The 21,416-nt window shown below is 70.2% G+C and overlaps 2 protein-coding genes across 2 annotated transcripts; one reads left to right on the forward strand and one right to left on the reverse strand.

Annotated features, from left to right (window-relative positions):
• Window positions 1–89: 89 nt before the first annotated feature.
• FASTK (Fas activated serine/threonine kinase) lies at window positions 90–9,563 on the forward strand. The gene is made up of 10 exons (XM_015281024.4): window positions 90–171; window positions 508–1,114; window positions 2,930–3,400; window positions 3,877–4,025; window positions 4,147–4,363; window positions 4,524–4,683; window positions 5,651–5,742; window positions 5,861–6,482; window positions 6,661–6,775; window positions 9,075–9,563. The coding sequence occupies exons 2-10, from the start codon at window positions 553–555 to the stop codon at window positions 9,159–9,161; spliced, it is 2,475 nt and encodes an 824-aa protein (XP_015136510.2). The 5' UTR covers window positions 90–171; window positions 508–552; the 3' UTR covers window positions 9,162–9,563.
• Window positions 9,564–9,565: 2 nt separating this feature from the next.
• Window positions 9,566–21,074, reverse strand: SLC4A2 (solute carrier family 4 member 2). Its single transcript, NM_204963.1, is given in 26 exon segments — window positions 9,566–10,101; window positions 10,174–10,347; window positions 10,582–10,751; window positions 10,841–11,094; window positions 11,500–11,666; window positions 11,846–11,935; window positions 12,053–12,268; window positions 12,341–12,535; window positions 12,604–12,752; window positions 12,977–13,192; window positions 13,276–13,489; window positions 13,638–13,822; window positions 13,904–14,018; window positions 14,098–14,281; window positions 14,368–14,503; window positions 14,571–14,751; window positions 14,857–14,993; window positions 15,272–15,408; window positions 15,411–15,413; window positions 15,415–15,501; window positions 15,586–15,701; window positions 15,759–15,913; window positions 15,915–15,992; window positions 16,075–16,240; window positions 18,426–18,557; window positions 20,914–21,074. Coding segments are annotated over 25 exon segments (3,666 nt in total). The 5' UTR covers window positions 18,486–18,557; window positions 20,914–21,074; the 3' UTR covers window positions 9,566–10,020.
• Window positions 21,075–21,416: the final 342 nt, after the last annotated feature.

Below are 21,416 nucleotides of genomic sequence, written 5' to 3' on the forward strand. Positions count from 1 at the left end.
CGCTATTTGCATACTACGCCTCGGCTCCGCCCCCGGAAGTGTGTGCCGCGCGGGGGCGGTGCCGCGGCCTCCCTGCCGCCGCGGGGGCTGTCGGGAAGATGGCGGACTCGGTGTCCGGGCGGCGCTGAGCGGCCGGGGCGCGGCGGGTCCCAGCGCGGCCGCGAGCGCCATGTAGGCGGGGCCCGGCGGGAGGGGCCGGGACGGCGCGGCGGGGCGGGGGCCGGGGACGGGGTCGGGGCGGGGGCCGGACGGGCGCTCCGGGGGTGGGGTCGGGGGTCCCCGTACCGGGCGAGCGCTGTGCCGCTCGTGAGGGCCTCGGTCCCCTCGGCGGGGTGGGAGCGGGCCGAGATCCGGGCCTGGGCGGCGGGAGGGAGGGCCGAGGGCGGCCCGAGCGGGTCGGTAGGCGGCCCGGGGGTCCCGGCACGGCGCGATCCGGGTCCGGAGCCGGGCCCGGGCCCGCGCGGAGTCCCGGCGCCGCCCCCTCCTCAGCCCCGCTCTCCCCCGCAGGGTCCCCCGGTCCCGCGGAGCCCCCCGCGCCGCCCCGCCCGCGCCATGCTGCGCCTGCTGCCATGGCTCCGCGCCCTGAGCCGCCACCGCGCGCGGCCCGGCAGCCCCCGGGGCCCGGCTGAGCGCAGCGGGGCCGCCATGCATCCCGCCTGCTACTGCGCGGGCAGGGCCAGGCCGCGCGCACTGCTGCTCCCGCTGGATCCCTACGGCCATGGGCTGCTGCACGCCCTCCCCCCGGACGCCTGCAGGACTCGCGGGCACGGCAAGAGGAAGAGCTGGAACTTCATCCACGAGAAGATGAGCTACGACACCTTCTTCACCATGAAGCGGCTGATCGAGCGCTCGCGCAGCGTGGGCGAAGTGCTGCGCTGGGTGACGCAGAACCCCGGCAAGGTGTCGGCCAGCCATTACCCCATCGCCCTGCACAAGCTGGGCCAGCTCCTGCAGCAGCAGCAGGGCCCGGCCGCCCTCAACGGGGAGAGCCGGCGGCCCGGCCCGGTGCTGGAGCAGCCCGAGTTCCAGACGCTGTGCCAGGCCATCATCAGCGGCTGCTCCAAGTTCGATAACTTCAGCATCGTCAACTGTCTGTACGCTGCCGCTGCGCTGGGTGAGTGGCCCGGGCACGGGGCGGCGCTGAGAGCTTCCTGCGGTGAGCGGAGAGTTCGCTGCCGTGGGCGTGCGTAGCAGAGCCGTGTCTGTTCCGAGCGTGAATCGCAGCCACTCGGCGCGGGTGGGACCGTGCCGTGCCTGCAGGGCTCTGCCTGGGGCTGCGGAGGAGCAGCCCGCTTGGCTGCTGTCCCGCATGGCTCGAGGGCTGGGCACGCAGGTTGTCTGATGGCTCCTCGTTGGGAAGGAGCCTTCCCGCAGCCCACGTTCCCCTCTGTGCATCATAGAGCCATCCTGGCCTGTGGCGGTGTGCTGAGGGCTCCTCGTTAGCCTCATTAAAGGCCGCGGAGGGCTCTCTGCGCTCCCTCCCACCTCTTGTGGAGGGGATTACGCTCGCTGGCTGCCTGTGGCGGCAGGTGCCCGGCCCCCGACCCGAGCGTTCCTTCCAGTCCTGTGCCCCTGCGTCCCACGCTGACGTTTCCTGCCATTGTGTTTGCTTTTTCGTACCGGCAGCCGCATGCTGGGCCGAGGTCTGTGCCGAGCTGCACCCGAGCTGAGCTGCCTGCGCTGTGCTGGGGCTGAGGCAGTAACTCGAGATCCTGCCGAAGGTGGGGGGGAGGGGAGGTCCTGCTCCCCCCCGGCAGCGCTTTGTGTTTGTTAGCTCTGCGCCTCTCCCCGAGCTGGGCTCCCCCGGCCTGCTCTGGTTTTGACCCACACTTTGTTCCCGTTGCCTCTCCCTCCCCACTCCCCATGCGCTCCAGCTCATTAATAAAAATGCTCACCCGCCTTTCGGAGGCCTCCGAAGGAACAAAGCAACTGCTCAGACCAATTCTTCACTTTCCACCTTCTGACTGATTTCTGATTAACGATAAAACGCAGCGAATTACCCCATGCTGCCTCGGTTTCTTTAAAGCCCTTTTAAAAACTGGAATCTCCTCGTCTGGCTCGGGTGAGCAGTGGGCTGTCGAGGCCTCATACGGTGCACGGAACGCTTCATGGCTCTGCTGAGGATATCCCTCCTGACACACGGGCAGCGGCCTTTGCCTTTTTCATAAGCACGCTGCACACGTGGCCTCTCGTCTTTCTGTGGTTGAATAATGCGTCCGGAGTGAGAGAAAGGTATTTCCCCCAGGAGCCGAGTGTGAAAGACTGCAGCTAAGCTGGAAAACACGAGAAGAGGGAGTTAGAAATGTGGAAAGATAAACTGCTGTCACACACGGGCAGTTCGTGTTTCAGCCTCGTGCTGACACTCCGTTTGTCTTCCAAACAAAACATTTCTTTAAAGCGCTTTGAGATGCATTATTCATCCTCACAAAGACCCAGACCTGGAAATGAGGTCTTATTTTTGTGGATAAACCAAAGGGTTTCTGATGTGGTGCAATGGCAACACAGAGCGATGTGCTGCTGTGCTGCTGTTCTACTCTGGCCTTCTTGATAGGACAAGGGGGAATGGTCTTAAACTGAGACAGGGGAGGTTTAGGTTGGATATGAGGAGGAAGTTTTTCACCCAGAGGGTGGTGACGCACTGAACAGGTTGCCCAAGGAGGCTGTGGGTGCCCCATCCCTGCAGGCATTCAGGGCCAGGCTGGATGTGGCTCTGGGCAGCCTGGGCTGCTGGTTGGCGACCCTGCACATAGCAGAGGGTTGGAGCTGGGTGAGCATTGAGGTCCTTTGCAACCCAGCCAGTCTGTGATTCTATGATTCTCATGTGTGCTCTTCTCTCACCTGCTCTGACTCCCCATGACAAACCCGTCCCCAGCACCGTCCCTTTTGCAGAGGTGGCTGTGGGGTCCCTAACGCCGTCCTTTTGCCGCAGGGCTGCCCGGGGAGTCCCCCCTGGTGCGGGTGCTGGAGGACGAGTCCCGCAACCGCCTGGGCCGCTTCAACCAGAAGGACGTCTCCATGGTGTTCAGCAGCGTGATGCGGCTGCACCCCTCCAGCCCTCACCCCCTGGTCGAGTCGTGCCTCAGCAGCTTGGAGCGGCACCTGGAGAAGGAGCGGCACCCTCAGACCCTCTTCCTGCTGCTCTCCTACTACCGGCTGCGGGCGCAGGCGCTGCAGGGCCACCCGGCCTCCGACCAGCAGCTCATCAACAACCGCAAGATCCTGCGCCTGGTGCGGCACACGCTGGGGCAGGTGAGCGCCATGCGGGAGCACGAGCTGGCCCTGCTGGATGAGATGCTGGCCCTGTGCGCCCAGGAGGCCAACAACAAGGCTCTGGAGGCCATCTTCAGCTCGCAGCTCTTCTATGAAAACCGCCAAGAGCGATTCATCCGCAGCATGGCAGGTGAGGGCAGTGCGGGTGGGCGCCTCTCCCCGCCGCTGGTTGCGGCCAGCTGTGCCTGTGCAGCCTTACGGCTTCTCCCCACGCTCTGGAGCCGCTGGGTTCATCCAGCGCCGTGCAGAGGTCCCGTGCTGCAGTGCAGGCAGCCCAAGCAGGAGGTGCTCTGTGCGGTGCCCACCATCTCTCACCCCCAGGGTGCCCCTTCCGGCACCGTGAGCCCACCTCGCCGCAGGGTGGGCAGCGGGTCGGTGTCTGGGGGTTGCTGTGGAGTCGTCCCCAGTCCTCTTCAGCTGGGCCGTGTGGTGCACGTGGCGGGATCTGCCCTCCTGCCTGCAGCCCCACGCCCTGCTGCGTGCTGCAGAGCTGCCTGGCTTCTGGCTGCCTTGCCTCCCTCTGGCCCACGCTGCCCAGACTGCAGTCCCTTCTGGAGAGCAGCATCCGGGACGGGGTCTGACCCCCGGCTGTGCTTCTCTGTGCAGAGTGGCTTCCCAGGAAGGCCGAGAACCTGACCCCCTACACCATGGCCCTCATTGCCAAGTACGTGGCCCGGCACCGGCTGCGTGAGCCGCGCCTGCTCGATACCATCGCAAACTTCCTCCTGAAGCGTGGGGAGCAGCTGGACAGCAAGGTGAGTGTACAGCACGGCCCGCTGGGCTGCCCTGGCGCTGGGGGGAGCGCGGCAGTCCCCTCTGCATCACCGCACGTCCCCCGTCCCACCGCCACCAGCCCGACTCCTCCTTTGGCTGCAGGTGATCCAGAAGCTGGTGTTTCCCTTCAGCCGGATGAACTACCGCCCGTCCAACCACAGCGAGCTCTTCCCCAAGCTGGAGGCCATCCTGGAGCAGAAGGCGGGCAGCTCGCCCCTGGCCACCGTCAACATCCTCATGTCCATGTTCCAGCTCAGCCACTTCCCCCAGTCTGTCCTGCATCAGGTCTTCTCTCCGGCTTTCATCACCAACGTTATGAGTACGTCGGGCTCTTCCCAGGGTAAACCCGGCAGTTGGGGCACGGCGGGTCGGAGGCGGCTCCGGATGGGGCGGTGCGGCCCCCCCCGGGGTGCGGTGCGGGTGGTCCTGGGGGGTGAGGGGCAGCCCGGGCCCCCTCCAGCCGCCCACCCCTCCTGCAGGCAGTCCCTACGCGCTCATCGTGCGCCGCTACCTCTCTCTGCTGGATGCTGCTGTGGAGTTGGAGTTCCGTGATTACAGCGGCCCGCGCCTCGACCCGCGCTACCGCGTCCTCATGTTTGAGCACGCCCTGACAGCTGACGAGGCCAACAGGAAGTACAGGTGAGAGGGGGCCCAGTGGGTGCTCCGGTGCCCGACCCTCACACGGGCAGCGACCCCCCGGCGGTGCTGGGGATGGGAGGTGCAGACGTGGCTGTGGGTACGGCCTGCAGAGCTGGGCGGGGTGGAACCTGATGAGGATCAGCAGGGACTGTGTGGGGTTCTGCTCCCAGAGATGAGTAATCACAGCGTGGGCGCAGGTTGGGAGCTGAGCTGCTGGGAAGGAGCTCTGCGGAGAAGGACCTGGGGGCTGTGATGGCCAACGGTCGGCCACTGGTTGACCACAGGCTGACTATGGGCCAGCAGTGTGTGCTGGTGGGCAGGAAGGCACAGATGACCCTGGAATGCACTGCAGAGTGTGGCCAGTAGGGTGAGGGAGGTGATCCTCCCATCTGCTCTGCCCTGGGGGGGCACATCTGGAGCAGTGCACCCAGTGCTGGGCTGCCCAGTTCCAGGCAGATGGGAACCGCTGGAGAGAGCCCAGCAGAGGGCTGTGGGGCGGTGGGGCCTGGAGCACCTCCTGATGGGAGCAGGCTGAGAGCCCCGGGCTGTGTGCCTGCAAGAGAGAAGGCTGAGAGGATCTGAGCTGTGCTGATGGATATCTGAAGGGAGGGTGCAGGGGAGGGGGCCGGGCTCTGTTTGGTGGTGCCCAACGCCAGGACGAGGAGCAGTGGGCACAGACTGCAGCCCAGGGAGTTCCATCTGAACGTGAGAAGGAATTGCTGTGCTGTGAGGGTGGCAGAGCCCTGGAACGGAGCCCAGAGAGGTGGGGGAGTCTCCTGTGGAGATCCCAACCCCCCCTGGATGCTGTGCAGCTGCTGTGGGATGGAGGGGGGGAGCTCCAGGGGTGCCTCCCAACCCCTGCAGCTCTGGGGTGCTGTGGTCAGCAAGGGGCTGGTGTGGGGCCGCAGGGGTGCTGGGGTTGGGTGGTGTCCCCACGTGCCCCTCCCCTGACTGCTTTCCCCCTCAGTTACAAAGGGCTGGTGGCAGAGGCGCTGCGGCAGCTGGTGGGGGAGGAGTGCTACAGGCAGGACGAGGTGCTGCCCCCGGGGTACTGCACAGGTAGGCTGCCAGCACCCAGCGGGGTGGGCGTGCTGCCTGGGGGGGTCTGGGCAGCAGAGCCCTGCGTTTTGGGGCAGCGATTCAGGGCCCGCTGCCGACCCCGGTGCTCTCTCCACAGACTTCCTGCTGTGGATTAACCGCTCGGGCACGGTGCTGCCCCTCTCCCGTGTCCCCGCGGCCTCCAAGGCCCCCCCCGCAGCCCCCCCCGCCGCCATCTCCCTGCGTTCCAGCGTCCTGGCGCTCACCTCGGACTTGCAGGACTTTGCCCCCTTTGCTCCGGAGACCCCCGGCAGCCCTCCAGCATCACGCCGGGAGAACAACCTGGCGGGGCGCTTCCTCTCCACGCTCTGCCCGGCCCCGGGGGGGCCCTGCTACCAGCCCCCCTCGGACTATTACTGCGCCCTAAGCAAAGAGTCTTCCCTGGAAAGCCAGGGCAGCTCCACGCTGAGCAGTCCCTCCGAGTGCCTCTCGGCGCAGCCCGCCGGCACCCCCGACTGCTCCCCGCGGGGCTCCTCCGCTGCCACCCTCTTCCAGTTCCCCATCGGGAAGATCCTGGAGGAGGAGGCGGCCGCCTGCCCCAGCCGTGAGCGCTCCTGTTTCCAGGGGGAGCAGCCCCACGAGGAGGCAGAGGGTCGCAGCCCAGCCCCGGCCGAGGACGCCTGCCCTCCGCCCTCACCGTGCCGGCCCGGCCCAGCCAGGGGTCCCACTGAGGGGCCACCAGCAGCCGACGAGATTCAGAGGTACTGAGCAGAGCTGCTCCGTGTTCCCCCCCCACCCCACGCCCAGGTCCCCACTACTCAGCCCCAGGGATGGGCTGCCACCAACGAGGGGGTGCCCTTCTGCACTCCAGGGGGTCCCTCAGCCACAGCCCACGCTGTGGGGTAACTCTGCCCTCCTCCCGTTGCTCTGTCCTTGCAGGGTGGTGCTGTCAGTCAATGACAAATGGCATTACTGCCAGAACTCTGACATCCTGGTGGGCTCACGCGCCATGCGGGACCGACACCTGCGCCTGCTGGGCTACTGTCTGGTGCAGGTGAGTGCTGCGCCGCTGCCGGCCCCTTCCGTGGGGCACAGATTGCCCCCGTGGCCCCGCAGTGTGGGGCTGGGCCAAATGCAACGTGTGATGAGCAGCAGCTCGCAGCCGGGAGCGTCATCCTGGGGGCGGCTGTCCCCACTGACGTTGGCCCTCTCCCGGCCCGGGAGTTTCCCCACGGCTGTGCTATGGTCCCAACCCCGGGGTGCTGCGGGCCGTCCCCACGTGTGTGCTTGCAGCCGTCCCGCTGCCACCAGCAGTCCTGCAGGTCCTGGCCCTGTGCCGGGCAGGGGGAGCCGGCTCAGCCCATGCACAGCGTGTGTGCGACCGCTGCCGGGTGGTGTCAGCCTGGGGGCTGATGTTTGTGAGGAAGCGGCTCGGCAGTGTGGGCCTCCTGCCCTCAATTGCTCCTCCTGAGCGGTCACCTGAATTACGGTCACACATCGGCCCAGCGGTGCCATAAACCAAGGCTTAAAGCTTCTTACTGCCCTCCTGCTGGCGGCCGGCGTGCCAGAGCCAGGCTCTGCGTTTTGTAACCGCTGGTGGATGTGGCTCAGAGCTCCCTGCGGGGGCTGCAGTGCTGGGAGGGACTGCCCTGGGACCCTGAGCACCCCGGGGAGGGGCGGGAGTGGGGCTGTGAGGGAGCAGCTTGGAGCTGCACGGGGGGGGCCGGCGTGGGGGAAAGGCTCTGCCCAGACGGTGGCGGAGCTCAAGAGGCTCTGGACAGACACAGGGCCTCATCTGTGGGCGCCTCTGTGTGGAGCCGGGGGTTGCACTCGGTGATCCCCGTGGGTCCCGTTGGAGGATACGCTGCGGCTCCGTGGGCTGCTCCTTCCCTCCCCCCCCCGCTGTGTGCAGTGCTGCTGCTGGTTTGAAGTTTGCTGCCAGGTCAGGCTCTGTGCCGCAGTGACACAGCTGTGGTTTCCTTCTGCATTTGTGGTTCCAGAGGTCTCTCCCTGCTCTGTTTGGTCATCCCTTTACAAAGAGCCTGAGGCGCTTTAACTTCTCGCAGAAGCCGCTTCACACTCAGCTGCTGTTGCTGTCCTTTGCTTGTCCCTGCCAGCTTGCTTCGAAGGAGCTGTGCTGCAGCCCGGGACGCCAGCAGGGCCCATGGGGCTGCCCGCAGCCCACCCTGCTGGGCCAGGAGCTCTGTGGGTCTCCGGGCTCCCTCCCCGCCCCTTCAGAGCCCTTTCTGTGGTGCTGTTTCTCATCAGGCCGTTGGGAAGGGCTGCTCCCTGGCAGCAGCTTTCCCATCTGCGGCAGCTGCCTTAGCAGTTCCCCAGGGCTGTGGTTTTCTCACATTTCCTGGGAGGGAGGTGGAAGTGTCCTCCCGTGACCCTGAAGCTGTATGGGGCCCGAGAGCCGATCTGTGAGCGTGGAGCTGTGACTCAGAGCTCCGCCGCAGTGCCGTGTGGGGCTGAAAGGAAGGGCTGCTCTGCTGGAGGCTGCGGGGTGGGAGGCTGCAGGGTTGCTCTCTGCCCCCATTCTATGGGGCACGGCCCCGGCAGCCATCCCTTCCTGCTCTGAGCCGCCTCACGTTCCGCAGAGAAGGGCAGAAGGCAGAGCACCCTGCAGGGCTGCGTCTTCTGCCGCGCTCCGGGGGCACCGCCAGCCCCCCCCCCCACCGCAGGGCTGCACTGCTGCCGGGCGTAGGGCTGAGGCCGTGGGTTCCGCTGCTGCTGCTGAGCTCAGCCGTGCTGTGGGGACGGCCGCCTCCCGTCCTTCCTCTTCTGCTGCTGTGTGCGGCTGTGTCCCGGCAGCGGGTCCCCTGGCGCTGGAATTCGCCTCCCCCCGTCATTCTGCACGTCTCCCTTTGCAGACGTGTGTGGAGCAGCCCTGGGCTCCCCCAGCTCCTTGTGCCGGAGCAGGGACTCGTCCTTAGCTCCTCAGCCAGGGGCTGTCGGTGCGAGTTTGGGTCCTCTCTGGAGGGGAGGGGAGGGGAGCCCCTGCTGGGGGCTGCAGGGGCGCACAGCTACAGCCCTGCCCGGCTCCATGGGGATGAAACTGGGACGTGCAGCACTTGGGAGGCAGAGCTGGCATGCGCTCATGGAGCAGGGACAGTGGGGCGGTGTGACCCCAACCTCTGCCCACTGAGGATGGCAGCACTGACACCCCCTGGAGGGTGGTCCCGAGTCCCATTCCTCCGCCAGGAAAGCTGCAGGTGGCTGTCCCTGCCTGTCCCCAGGGCCGGCCGTCCCTGTGCTGGGAGGGGGGGGGGGAGGGGGTGGGCAGAGGCAGCTTCTGGGAATGGCAGTGTGCGACCCCATGCTGATGCTTCTGTCCTTCTGTCCCTTTGCAGCTGCCCTACACAGAGCTGGAGAAGGTGAGTGGCATCGAGGAGGCCAAGCATTACCTGCGGCAGAAGCTGAGGGAGCTGCGATTCTGAGGGGCTCAGCCCCCGCCGGGTGGGCGCTGGGGGGGGCGCGGAGCCCCCGGCCCAGGGGGGTGGGAGATGGAGCGGCCCCTGTGTGGGGGGCGCGGCCACGTGGGGCCGAGGTGGTGTGAGATATTTATTGCCGATAGCGCGGGGAGGGGGCGCGACGTGAGTGGTGTGTGGGGGGAGTGCGGGGATGTGTAGGGCTGGGGGCCCCCAGCCCTGGTCCTGGGGTCGCCGCAGGGGCCTGGTGTTCCTGGGGGTCCCCGACACGCTGCTGGGGAGGGGGGGGCTGCGCCCGGCCCCCCAGGGCTGTGACAGCCGTGCATTGGGGATGCTCTGGGGCCGGGCGGGGGAGGAGAGGGGGGCGCTTGGGAAGCGGGGATAACTTTACAATAAAACCGGTGAAAAGTGTGCAAAGTCCGTTCTCTTTATTGGCGCGGGGCAGCGCCCTGCCTGCAGCCCCTGGGCGGCTGGGGGGCGCGACGGCAGCACTCCTCGGCCCCCTGGGCTGCCGGCAGCCGGGGGGGGCTCGGCTCCCCTCAGCCCACCACGCTCAGCGTACCGCCGTTTATTGCCATCGAGGTCACCCCGGTCAGTAAAAGCGGGGTTCGGGGGGGACAGCCGATCGTCGGGCGGGAGCGCGGGGCCGGGGCAGGGCGCACACCTGCGGGGCTGCGGGGGAGCGGGAGGGGGCTCCGCCCCGCGGCGCGGTCAGGACGTGGCCGAGGGGACCCCCGACCGCGGCGGAGGCGAGCGGGGCCGGCTGCGAGGCGGCGTCTCTCCGGCGGAGCCCCGAAGGCGCGGGGTGTCCGGGGGCGGCCGTGCGGGGGGGCCCGGCTGTGCCCGGCGCGCTGCCTGCCTGCGGGGCTCACACCGGCATCGGCATCTCGTTGTACTCATCCACGCCTTCCCGCTCGTCCAGGATGGGCTCCGCCTCGTCCGCATCCAGCTGGGGGGGGACGGGGTGAGCGGCGGCGGGGGCGGCTCCCATCGCCCTCCGCAGAGCCGGGCGGGTACTTACACACTTCATCTCGCGGTCGGTGAAGATGCGGCTCAGCAGGCACATGCGGAGCGGCACGGTGAGGATGAGGATGAAGGGGAAGGCCAGGGAAGCCACGGTGGACATGACGGCCCAGAGCACGGCCAAGCACGCCAGCTGCAGCCCGGTGAAGAGGTGCATGCGCAGCGTGCGGACCTGCAGCGGGGTGGGCGTCAGAGCGCGCGGGACCCCGCGCCCCCCCCGCCGGCCCCCCGCCCTGCGCCCCTCCCCGCGGCGCGGCTCCCGCAGCCCGCGCTGCCCCCGCCCTAAGCCGGGCACCCCGCGGGCGCTGCGGTACAGCCGGCCCTGCCGCGGCCCCAGGTGAGGCTCAGCGCCCCCCGGGCAGGGCACGGCCCCCCCACCCCCGGAGTGCCCCCGGCGCCCTCCGACCTTTTTGACGTAGGGGACGTCAGGGTGGTGCTTGGGGGGCATCAGCAGCAGCTGCAGGCGCTCGTAGAACTGGATGCCGTTCAGGGAGGTGACGCCCATGTAGAGGAAGATCCCGAAGAGCACTGCCAGGGGGATCTGGCGCAGCAGCTCCCCGATGACGATGGACAGCCCTAAGGACAAGGAGGGGGGGGGGAGGTCAGCCGCGGCGTGCAGGGAGGGGACACCGGAGCCCCTCGGCCACGTCCCAGCGGGCACCTACCGACGAGCACAGCCACCAGCAGCCCGGTGACGCGCTGCTCCTTCACCTCCTGGATCTTAGGCTTGTCCCCCGGCGCCACCGCCTTGCTCATCACCGTGAGGGCGTTGGCGTGTGTGACGGAGCGCACGGTGGCGGCCGCAAGCCAGGGCAGCCCGAAGAGCGCGAAGAAGCCTCCCATGGCCACGATGAGCAGCAGGTCGAGGTGGAACCCGGAGCCCTTCTGCAGCATCCGCTCCTTCTTGCTGATGATCAGCCTGGGCACAAGGGCGGGCTGTTGGCAGCGCTCGGCTCAGCACGGCACGGCGCAGCTTAGAATGGCTCGGCATGGCATAGCGCAAGATGGCACGGCGCGGTTTGGCACGGGTCAGTACAGCATGGCATGGCATGGCACGTGTTGTCCCGACGCGGAACGGCTCAGCTTGGCAAGGCTCAGCACTACGTGGCACGGCGCGGTAGCACACAGCACAGCGTGGCCCAGGTGGGCACGGCTCAGCATGGCATGGCACAGTTTGGCAAGGCTCAGCACAGCACAGGACGGCAGAGCAGAGAATGGCACAGCACAGCGTGGAATGGCTCAGCGCAGCTCAGCACAGCACGGCACGGCTCGGCACGGCGCACCCAGCCCTGTGCACGTCCCAGCCCGGCCCCGCTGCGCTCACGTGGTGATCTGCGTCTCCATGAAGATGAGGATGAAGACGAGGACGGCGGGGAGGCCGCTGGCCACCATCATCCACACCGGGAAGTCGCTCCTCTCGCCCAGCGGGTTGATCACCCAGCCCCGCTTATCGGGGGCCGTCACTGAGAACCCGCTGGGCACGCTCAGCTTCTGCGGGGGCACGGGACGCTGCGGGGTCACCGGCACCCACGGGGAGAGGGCTGCCCCCGTCCCACACTGGGGACCCCCACAGGGCACAACCCAGAGGGCCCCAGGCAGAGGGGTTCAGATACCGGCGGGCGGCATCCCCTGAGGGGCAGGGGGAGCGTGTGGGGGTCTGGGGCGCTGACCTGCGTGTAGGTGTCACGGATGCTGTAGTCCACCAGCACCATCACCAGGATGGCAATGGGCACCCCGAAGTCCCCGATGAGGCGCCGGATCTGTTGCAAGGATGGGCTCAGCCCGGCCCCGACCTCCCCGACCACCCCCGGGCTCACCGTGCCCCCAAAGCCGGGCTCACCCCGTGCCCGCGCCGCCGTCCCGCCTGCCCCACGCACCCGTCCGGGGAAGAAGCGGCTGTTCTTGAACTTGCGCAGGAAGAAGGCGATGAAGAAGGTGCCGGCCATGAGCACCAGGGAGAGCAGCGCCGTGTTGGGCTGCCCCGTCACCTTGGCGGCCCCGCGCTGCGCCGTGCCGTTGGGTGCCGCGGTGCTGTTGCTCCACGCGGTGCCGTTGGGCTGAGCGCAGCCGTGCAGGGGGTGCTCCTGGAAGATCTGTGCAGTGCGGGCCGTCAGGCGCAGCCCGGCCCCACAGCACCCGCAGCACCCGCAGCGCCCACAGCTCACCTTGCCCAGCTTGGAGAAGGTCTCGTAGATGAAGATGAGGGAGATGAGGAAGGCGAAGATCTCCTGGGTGAAGCGTGAGACGAAGCGCACCAGGAAGCTGCCCTCGCAGGCCACCATCAGCAGCACGATCAGGATGAGCCAGAAGCCGATCCACACGCGCCCCACCAGGTACTCCAGCCCGTTGGACGTGCAGAACTGCAGCACAGATGGGGTCAGCGGGGGCGGCCGCAGGGACCCCGCAGCCGGGAGCCCCCCCCGCCCACCGTGAAGAAGGCCTCCTCGAAGACGAGCAGCGGCCCCGAGAAGCCAATGACAAGCAGGGGCTGCGCGCCCAGCAGGCAGAACAGCACGCCCTGCAGCGACGTGGAGATGATCAGCTCCGACACCCCGATCAGGTCCTGCGTCTTCTCCCCTGCGGGCAGCACGGGGTCAGGAACGGTCCGCGAGGTGGGGCCGAGGCCCCGCGCTATGCAGCACGCTCCTCCGGCCCCACACAGCGCTCTGCACAGCTCCCACGTGGCGCTCTGCTCCATCCCCGTGCAGCACGCTGCTTCGTGCCATGCAGTGCCCTGCCGTTCCCTCCCCCTGTCCTGCACCGCTCTGTCCCCATCGGACGCACCACCCCCCGGTGCTCACCCAGCAGCCCCCCGAAGGTGATGGCCGGGGACAGCGCGGCAAAGTAGATGAAGATGACGGCGGCGATGCACTGTGGGTTCAGCGCGTCCCTGAAGTCGCTCAGGTAATGGGGGTACCGGCGCCGCACGTCCCGGATCAGCCCCCCGAAGGGCCGCCCCGTGCGCCGCAGGGGATCGTCCTCATCCTCATCCTCAGCCACCTTCAGCTTCAGCAGCGCTGCGCGCAGACGGACGGACGGTTGGCCAGCTGGACGGTTGGCCCCGGCCACCCCACGCCCGCCCCGCTGTGCCCCAGCACACCCTTCTCCTCGGGAGATTTGGGCTCCAGCAGCATCCTCTTCTCCTGCTCCTCGCGCTTCTTCAGCATCTCACGCTGGAAGTGTGCGACGCTGCGCAGCAGCTCCTCGCCCTGCACCTCGGAGGGCGGCAGCACCACGCTGCAGTCCAGGAACTCATTGATGGCCGTCAGCAGGTCGTGCCGGTCGTCCGCCAGGTAGGCAGCCTCGTGGAATTGCTGCGGGCAGAGGGGTCAGGGCGGGCTGAGGGGCGCCGGCGCCCAGGGGCGCAGGGATGGGAATGGGAACGGGGATGGGAGTGGGGCACGGGGATGGGAACGGGAACAGGGCACGGGGATGGGGCTGCGGGTGGGCGGTGGCACCCACCTTGTCGGACATGAGGGTGGAGATGGAGCGCCCGATCTCATGGTAGTCCATGTGGGTGCTGCTGGGCCCCAGCAGCACAAAGAGGAAGCGCACGGGGACGGGCACTTCCAGCACCGAGTCCAGCTCCACCGCCTCCTGCAGCCGCACGAAGGCCATGGTGGGCTGGTCCAGGAACTCCACGCAACCTGCGGGGCGCAGCGCTCAGCACGGGGCACCACGGGGTGCCCAGCACACAGACACCCCCCCCCCCCGCCACCGCTCCGTACCCACGAGCACCACGGTGGCCTCGGCGTTGTCAGGGATCTTCTCCAGCAGCTTCAGCTCATGCTTGGACTTGGAGCGGGTGATGCCGGCGGGGGGCGCGGGGGTCGGGACCTCACGCTGCGGGCACAGGGTCAGCACTGCCAGGATGAGGAGTGGCAGTGGGGGGAAGGAGGGGGGCGGAGGGAGGGCCGCTCACCTCCCGCTCCACATCCACGCGCGCGTCGTGCTCAGCGCCGTGCCCGGCAATGAGGGGCTCGGTGACGGCCGGCTCCCCGCCCTCACCCACGTGGTTGGTGCTGTGGTGGTGCACCAGCAGCGAGCCCAGGCTGCCGGCTGAGATGTTCCGCGGGAACGAGAACTCCTTCTCGTCGCTCGGGTGGCTGCGGAAGGGCACAGAGCCGTGCGTGGCGGCCACACATCCGGGCCGGACCCCCCCGGCGCCGCGCAGCCCCCGCGCCGCACCCACCTGTGCTTGAGCAGCAGCGCGCGCAGCACGTTGGCGCGGTCCTCAGCCCGGATCTGGTCGGTGATGACCATCTGCTCCACCACCTGGTGGGCCACGCCTGGCAGCGTCTTCTGGTCCAGATCCAGCAGCACGGCGCCTGGGGGGCAGCGGGCTGAGCGGGGGACCCCCCTGAGCGCAGCCCCGGGGCCGTCCCCGCGCCGTACCGTGGGACAGCGTCTTGCGCAGCTCCAGCAGGCTGCGGAACGACAGCGAAGCCACGTGCGGTTTCCCCCAGCGGTCCGTCTCCTCCTCCACGTCCTCCTCAAACTTGATCCAGCGCGCCGTCTCCTTCCACTGCAGCTCCTGGTTCTTGTCCAGCACCAGCTCGTTCAGCTCCACGAACACCTGCGGCGGCGCGGCTCAGTCGGGTGCCCCGCAGCACAACGGGGGGCGGCCCCGGCCCCCCATCCGACCCCCCCCCCGACCCCCCCATCCCGGTACGACACCCACCTCGTGGGGCTGCCGGTCCGACCTGCGCGGCCGCGCGCTCTGCTCGCGGTGCTCCTTACCCACGTGCACCACCTGCGCCTTGGCGCTCTTCCGCACCAGGTGCCGCCGCACGCCGGGCACGTCCTCAAAGCGGTGACCTGCACGGGGCACGGGGACGCGGCACGCGGGTGGGCGAGGGCGGCGGGCGCAGCCGTGCGGCGCGGGGCGGGCGGCGGGGAGGAGCGGCCGCGCACCGCCGGCGCGAGGGCGGCTCCGGAGAGCCCTCTCGGGAGGCACCGCCGCCGCTTCCCGCTCCGCGCGCCCGGCCCCGCTCGCCCCGCGCACCGCTCCGGGCCCCCCAGACCCCGCCGCCCCCCTCAGACCCCACCGCCCCCCTCAGACCCCACCGCCGCCGGGGCGCGGGCGCCGCACGCACTCTTCATGTAGTCGAGGTCGGCCGACGCCAACGTCTGCGCCTCCGATTCATCCGTGGGCACTTTCTGGTACTGCGCCTGCTCCGCGCCCGTCATGCTGCCGATGCGGCGCCGCTCGTGCAGGTTGTAGCTGCGGTGCCCGGGCTGCGCCCTGCCCGCGGGGCGCCCGGGGGAGCCGCCATCCTCGGGGACGGCGCCGCCGTCGGCTGCACGGCCCTCCTCGGCGCCGGGGCTGCAACGCACACAGCGGTGGCACCGCGGGGCGCGCCCATCCCGCACAGCCCCGGCACGGACGCCCGGCGCGGCCCCCGCTCACCTGGCTGCCGCGGGGGCCGTGGCTCCGTGGGGCTCCGCCGTGGGGCCGGGCGGCGCCGGGGGGGCCGGGGGCTCCTCCGCACGGCGCTCGGTCACCTCGTCCTCCTGCAGGAAGAACTGCACCGAGGGGCGTGGCACGGCCAGGAACGGCCCCGCGCCCCGCGCCCCCCCTACCTGCACCCCCTCGGCGGGGCCGCCCCGCAGCTCCTCGGCCGAGCGCTCCGTCTCGGTGTCGCACGCCTCCTCCTCATCCTCCTCGCCCTCCTCGATGGGGGGGTTCTCCCCGGGGGCGGCCGCTCGCCCGCGCTTCTTCCTGCCCTTTTTGGGGACCCCCCTTCTTGCGGCGCGCGTCGGGCGGCAGATGCGCGGACAGCGGGTGGTGGATGTGCAGCGAGGACTGCCGGTGGTCTGTGGGGAGGGGGGGTGCGGGTGTTGGGGTGGCTGTCCCCGCCCCGCGCCCCCCCCCCCCCCCGCCCCGTACCCCACTCACACTCGAAGTCCTCCTCCCCGTAGATGCGCCCCGGCTCCTCCACGCTGCGCGGGTGCGCGTCGCTGAGGATCTCCTCGAAGCGCTCCACGCCCAGCGCCTTGTTCAGGTCCTTCTCCTCTTCCTCAGCCAGCGGCGGCGAAGCGGGGCCCGGTGCGGGCGGTTCGGGCTGCGGGCGGGACGGGGCGGGGCTGGGCCGGGCCGGGTGCGCGCCACGGATCCACGCGGTGCGGACACCGCCACTGCCCTGCGGCACCGCACGGCGCGGACACCCCGCACACCCCCGCGGCACGGACACCTCCGTGGCACCCCCGGGTCCGCCCATCCCGCACCCTCACCCCGCTCCTGGACGCAGCCCTCCCCGTGCCCCACCCCCGGACACGGACGCCCCGCACACCCCCGCGGCACCACATCCCGCACACCCCCACGGCGCCCCCGCCCCGCGCAGCCCCGGGACCCCGCACCCGACAGACACACCTCCGCGCCCCGCGTCCCCCGGCTCTGCGCCCCACACCCGCCGTGTCACCTCCCTGCGCCCGCGCCGCCCCGGGGCGGGTGCCGGCTGCAGGGTGCGGGTATGGGTGCGGACGCGGGATATGGGGGCGGGGTGCGGGCACGGGATATGAGTGCGGATGCCGGGTGCGGGATGCGGGCCGTACCTGAGTCATGGCGGAGCCCTCTCCCTCCGCAGCGCTCGCGGCGCTTTATCGGAAGGTCACGGCGGTGGGGGGGGGGCGGCGCGGGGGGCGGCGGCTCCGTCCCCCCCCCTCGGCAAATACCCGCGGAGCCGCCCCGCACCGCCTCAAGGTGACAGCGCAGAGGGCAGCGCAGCGCAGCAGCATCCCGGCCCCCCCCCCCCTCCTCGGGCAGTGCTATGCGCGGCGCCGCCGGAATGCGCTCCCCCGGGCGGTGCGCGGCCCTCCGGAACGCGGCTCTGCCCCCTCCCCCCCACCCCCCGGCCGTGCCCGGATCCCGCTCGGGGCTGCGCTGTCGAACCCCCTGGCACCGCCCGGTCCCTTCCCCCCCACCCCCCGATCTCCTCTGGGACACTCCCCGGGATGACCCCGCGGAGGGGGTGGCACGGCTGTAGGGCCGCCCCCCGCAGCTGGGGGTGTGTGTGGGGGTGCCGCTGGTGCCCCGCCCCACAGCTCGGGACCCCCCCACGACGGCAGCCCCCACCTCCAGCAGTGCCCCCTCTGCCACACAGTCACCCCCCCGACCGCCACTGAGGGCGCCGGGGGGGGCCCCAAAGAGGTCCCAGGAGCCGACCCCCCCCAGCCCAGGGCCTCCCCACCCAACCCAACCCTCCCCCCTTTGCCGCCCCATGACTCCCCTTGCTGCCCCACAGGCAGTGCCGCACCACCGGATCCCACAGCCCTCCCCAGGACCCCCCCCCACATCCCCTGCCCCCAGCGCTGCGCTCCGGCTGCGGTTACACCGAGGACCCCCCAGCAAACCCACCCCACCGGGACGGGACGCCGGCGCTGTGCCATCCCCACAACAGGAGCGGCCCCGGTGGGGCGATGCCACACATCCCCGTGCACTCTGCCCCCCGCAGGACACCACGGCTGGGCAGTGCGGGCTGTGGGGCAGTGCGGGCTGTGGGGCAGCGCCTTACCGCGATGCGCAGGAGGAAATCCATGGTGGCACGGTGGCAGGGAGGGGGCACAGCGCTGTGCCAACCGCAGACCCATCCCCGGTCACGTGCCACCACAGCTCAGCCACGGTGTGGGGACGGCACAGAGCGCGCCATGAGGGGTTAATCATTAACCACACAACTGCAGCGCGGCACCGGCACGGCCGGCACCTGAGGGTACCCCGGCCCCACGGCTCAGCTCGGCCTCATGGTGCTGCCCCACAACTGTGCACTGGGGCAGGTGCTGTGTACCGGGATGGCAACCCCAGGGTGCGTGGGAGGGCTGCGCAGCGCCATGTGCTGGGCTGTGCCACGCTGACCCCCGCTGCGCCATGCTATGTGTCGCGCTGTGCCACTCAGTGCCACGCTGTGCCATGCCGTGTGCTGTGTTGTGCCACACTGTGCCACGCTGACCCCCGCCGTGCCATGCTATGTGCCGTGCTGTGCCACACTGTGCCATGCTGACCCCTGCTGTGCCATGCTATGTGCCGTGCTGTGCCATGCTGTCCCACGCTGACCCCCGCCGTGTCCTGCTCTACATGCCGTGCTGACCCACTCAGTGCCACGCCGTGCCACGCTGTGCCATGCTGCCCCACGCTGTACCGTGCTGTGCTGACCCCCTCACTGCCACGCTGACGCACACCGTGCCGTGCCGTGCCGTGCCGTGCCCTGACGCTGTGCCCCCGCCCCGCTCCCCGCCGCCCCGTGGCGCACTCACGCTCTCGATGGCGGAGGAGACGATGTGGTGCAGCTCGGAGGACACCGGGGAGCGGCTCATGGTGCCGTCGGGCGCAGCTCAGCCCTTCTCCTTCTCGCGGGGGCTCAGAGGGCGGTGTGGGCGCAGCATAACCTGCGGGGCACGGCGGGGTCGGTGCGGGTTCCCCGGTGCCGGCGCGGAGCCGCGGTCGGCGTCGCCTCGGGCTGACCCGGGGCCGGGGAGGGAAAGAAAACAGCGCTGCGGGCTGCGCCCCGCGGACGGCTCCAGGAGGGTTTGTGTTGGCCGCGGGGCAGAGCGCCGGGGCGGCCGCCAAGAGCAACGCCGGAGAGCGGAGCTTGGACGGGGCCCAGCGCCGCGGCGCGACCCCGACCGCGCTCCCAGCCCCAGCCCCCCGCCGGGCGCCCCGGACGGCGCCGGTCCCCCCGCGCCCCCCACCTGCCCCGGGCAGCTCCGAGAGTGCGGCGGAGCCGTCGGTGCCGCGGTTATTGTGGCCGGAGGTGGCCCCATGTGACGGCGCAGAGCGGGCGCGGGGATGGACTGTGCCTCACATGGGTGCCCGTCATTACCCCCCGCACCGCCGTGTGCCATACAGCCTCCAAATCCCACTCTTCCCAGGGGTTTTCCTGACGCCGTGCCCATCAGCACGGGCAGGCACGGCCGAGATAAGCGCTGCTGTGCCTGGCACGCGCTGCTTCCGTCCCGCTCCTGAAGCATCGGCTGCAGTCGGGCTCTGGAGCCCAACCGCTGCACCAGCTGCTCCCTGCAGGCGCCACATCTGCTGCTCTGCTGCACGGATTGCAGCCTCGTGAGCACCTGCGGGGCTGTGCTGAGCAGAGCAGAGCTGGGCTGCCCGGGGCTCCACGGCGGGCAATAATATGGGAACCACCGTTGGGACCTGTATGAGCACAACCCACGGGGGCCCCTATGGTGACATCCATGGGAACCTCTATGTGGACCTCCACGGGGACCACCACCACCACCGTGGGCACCTGCTGCCGCCAGCCCCCACCCAGGGCCATAAATCCAGCAGTGCCACCACAGCCTCGCGGGGAACGCGGCCTCCTCAGGTGACCCCATTGGAAACGGTGACGGCGTCGGTCCCGGTGCCCTGGTGGCGACTGAGTCACCGTGAGCGCAGCGGGGCAGAAGAGGAACCTCTCACTCCGTGCCAAGAGAGGAACCCACGTGCGGGCTGAGTCAGGGGGATGCCCGGAGCCCCCACCCCCAGGTGAGGACCGCGCAGGGGGTGCGGTGCCCCCGCAGCGCCCCGCGCTGCCTTTCCCAGGCTCTCGGCGCGGCACAATGGGCTCTTGTTTGCAGGACCAATCCAGATAAGCAGGGCAGGTCCGCGATAGGGAGATAGGGCTGCCAACACCGCCGCGCTCCATTAATTACCTCCTGGCTCCGATTAGCGCCTGTGCGTGAGCCGGCTCTGCTGCCCCCGCCCCGCGCTGCCGTGCATTCCTGGGGCCAGCCTCGACCTGCCCGCCTGATCCCGCCTAAGACGATTACAGGGCACCGTCCCGGCCGCCGCACCGCGCCCCGGCGGGGCTGTGCCACCGCTGCGCCCGCACGGCCACGGCGCCGCACCGGGGAGCGGAGCGGCACGCAGCGCCGCGGCCGGGACCCGCACCCGGCTGTGCCACGCGGGCGGCAGTTGTTGGGTGCGGCGCCTGCCCTCGTCCTGCTGGAGAGCTGCGGGAAGGCCCGGCGGGCAGCACCCCCACAAGAAGCATCTTCAGCTGCGCCGTCCGTGTGTGCACCACCCGTGTGGGCATCACCATGTGCACTGTGCGCACCACCTGTGTGTGCACCGTGTGAGCACCACCCGTGTGTGTGCACCGTGTGAGCACCATCCCTGTGTGCCCCACCTGTGTGTGCACACCATCCGTGTGTGCACCATCCCTGTGCGCACCACCCGTCTCCCCAACACCGCACACACGCCCCAGGCTCACACTGCTGTGTTGCACACATCGGTGCCCAGGAGACACGGAGAGGCCGAGAGCCCCACAGCTGCCCCCCCCCCCCACTGCCCCGCTGCCCACCAGACGCCGACACGGAGCTCTCCACATCCACCGCCCCCGCGGGGACCACCGGCGCCCATCCCCACATCCATCCGTGGCCACCGGCGCGGCGCGGAGCGGCTCAGGCTGTGCGGTGTGCGTGGCCGCGCCCGTAGCGCCGGCAGATGGAGGCGCGGGGCGCACCGCCGCGTCCCCCCCCCCGCTCACCCGCGGTGCCACCGCCGCCCCCTCCCGTGGCGGTGACCGCGGGATGGAGCGGCGCCGCCGCCCCCGTTCTCAGCCCCGCGGGGTTTCGCGCTGCAACTTCGGAAACCGCCACCAAAAATACCGCCCGGCCCGCCGTGACCTCAAAGCCGTCGGGGCCAGGAAATGAATCACGGAGCCGCGCTGCGCCCTCGCGGGACCGAACCTCCCCACGGGGACGCGGGAACGGAGCGGCGGCCCCCCGGCTCAGCTCTACTCACCCCATCGCCCGCGGTGTCCCCGCGGTGTCCCCGCGGTTCCGGGGCTCTGACCGCCGCCGTCCGTCGGTCCGTCGGCGCCCCTCTCCGCCCCGCGGGGCTCTTATAGCGGTGCGCGCGGAAGAAGAGCGGCGGCGACGGAGCGCGGCGGAGCGCTTTGTTCCATCCCAACGGCGGCGGTGCCAACTCCGGACCGCTCCGCCGCGGCCACACCTCCGTGCTGCGGGGTGGGGGGCACAGCCGGGGGGCTCTCCCGGCGGCAGCGCGGGGGGGGTTGGGGGCACAGCCCGGTTCGGGGCGGCACAGCGCCAATAGCGGCGCCGCGTCGGGAGCACCGCCCGCCCCCCCGGCACCGCCCCCCCCCCCGCGAAGGACTTTGGGGGGGGGAGGGGGGTAAAGAGGGGAAGTGCTCCCGGTGCCCCGCAAAGGGCGAAAGCGCATCTCGGTGCGGGGCGCGGCGCGTGGGGCTGTGAAACGACCCCGAGGGTTCGCCCCGCCCGCACCGA

This window comes from Gallus gallus, chromosome 2 (assembly GCF_016699485.2).
Source record: "Gallus gallus isolate bGalGal1 chromosome 2, bGalGal1.mat.broiler.GRCg7b, whole genome shotgun sequence".
Classification (NCBI taxonomy): Eukaryota; Metazoa; Chordata; class Aves; order Galliformes; family Phasianidae; genus Gallus; species Gallus gallus.

What these genes read in the sequence shown, in the direction of transcription:
- FASTK (XM_015281024.4), top strand. Translation starts at nt 553, where the DNA reads ATGCTGCGCCTGCTGCCATGGCTCCGCGCCCTGAGCCGCCACCGCGCG. An exon ending in GTACGCTGCCGCTGCGCTGG is followed by an intron (nt 1,115 to 2,929) that starts GTGAGTGGCCCG and finishes CTTTTGCCGCAG; the next exon opens with GGCTGCCCGGGGAGTCCCCC. An exon ending in GAGGCCAACAGGAAGTACAG is followed by an intron (nt 4,684 to 5,650) that starts GTGAGAGGGGGC and finishes TTTCCCCCTCAG; the next exon opens with TTACAAAGGGCTGGTGGCAG.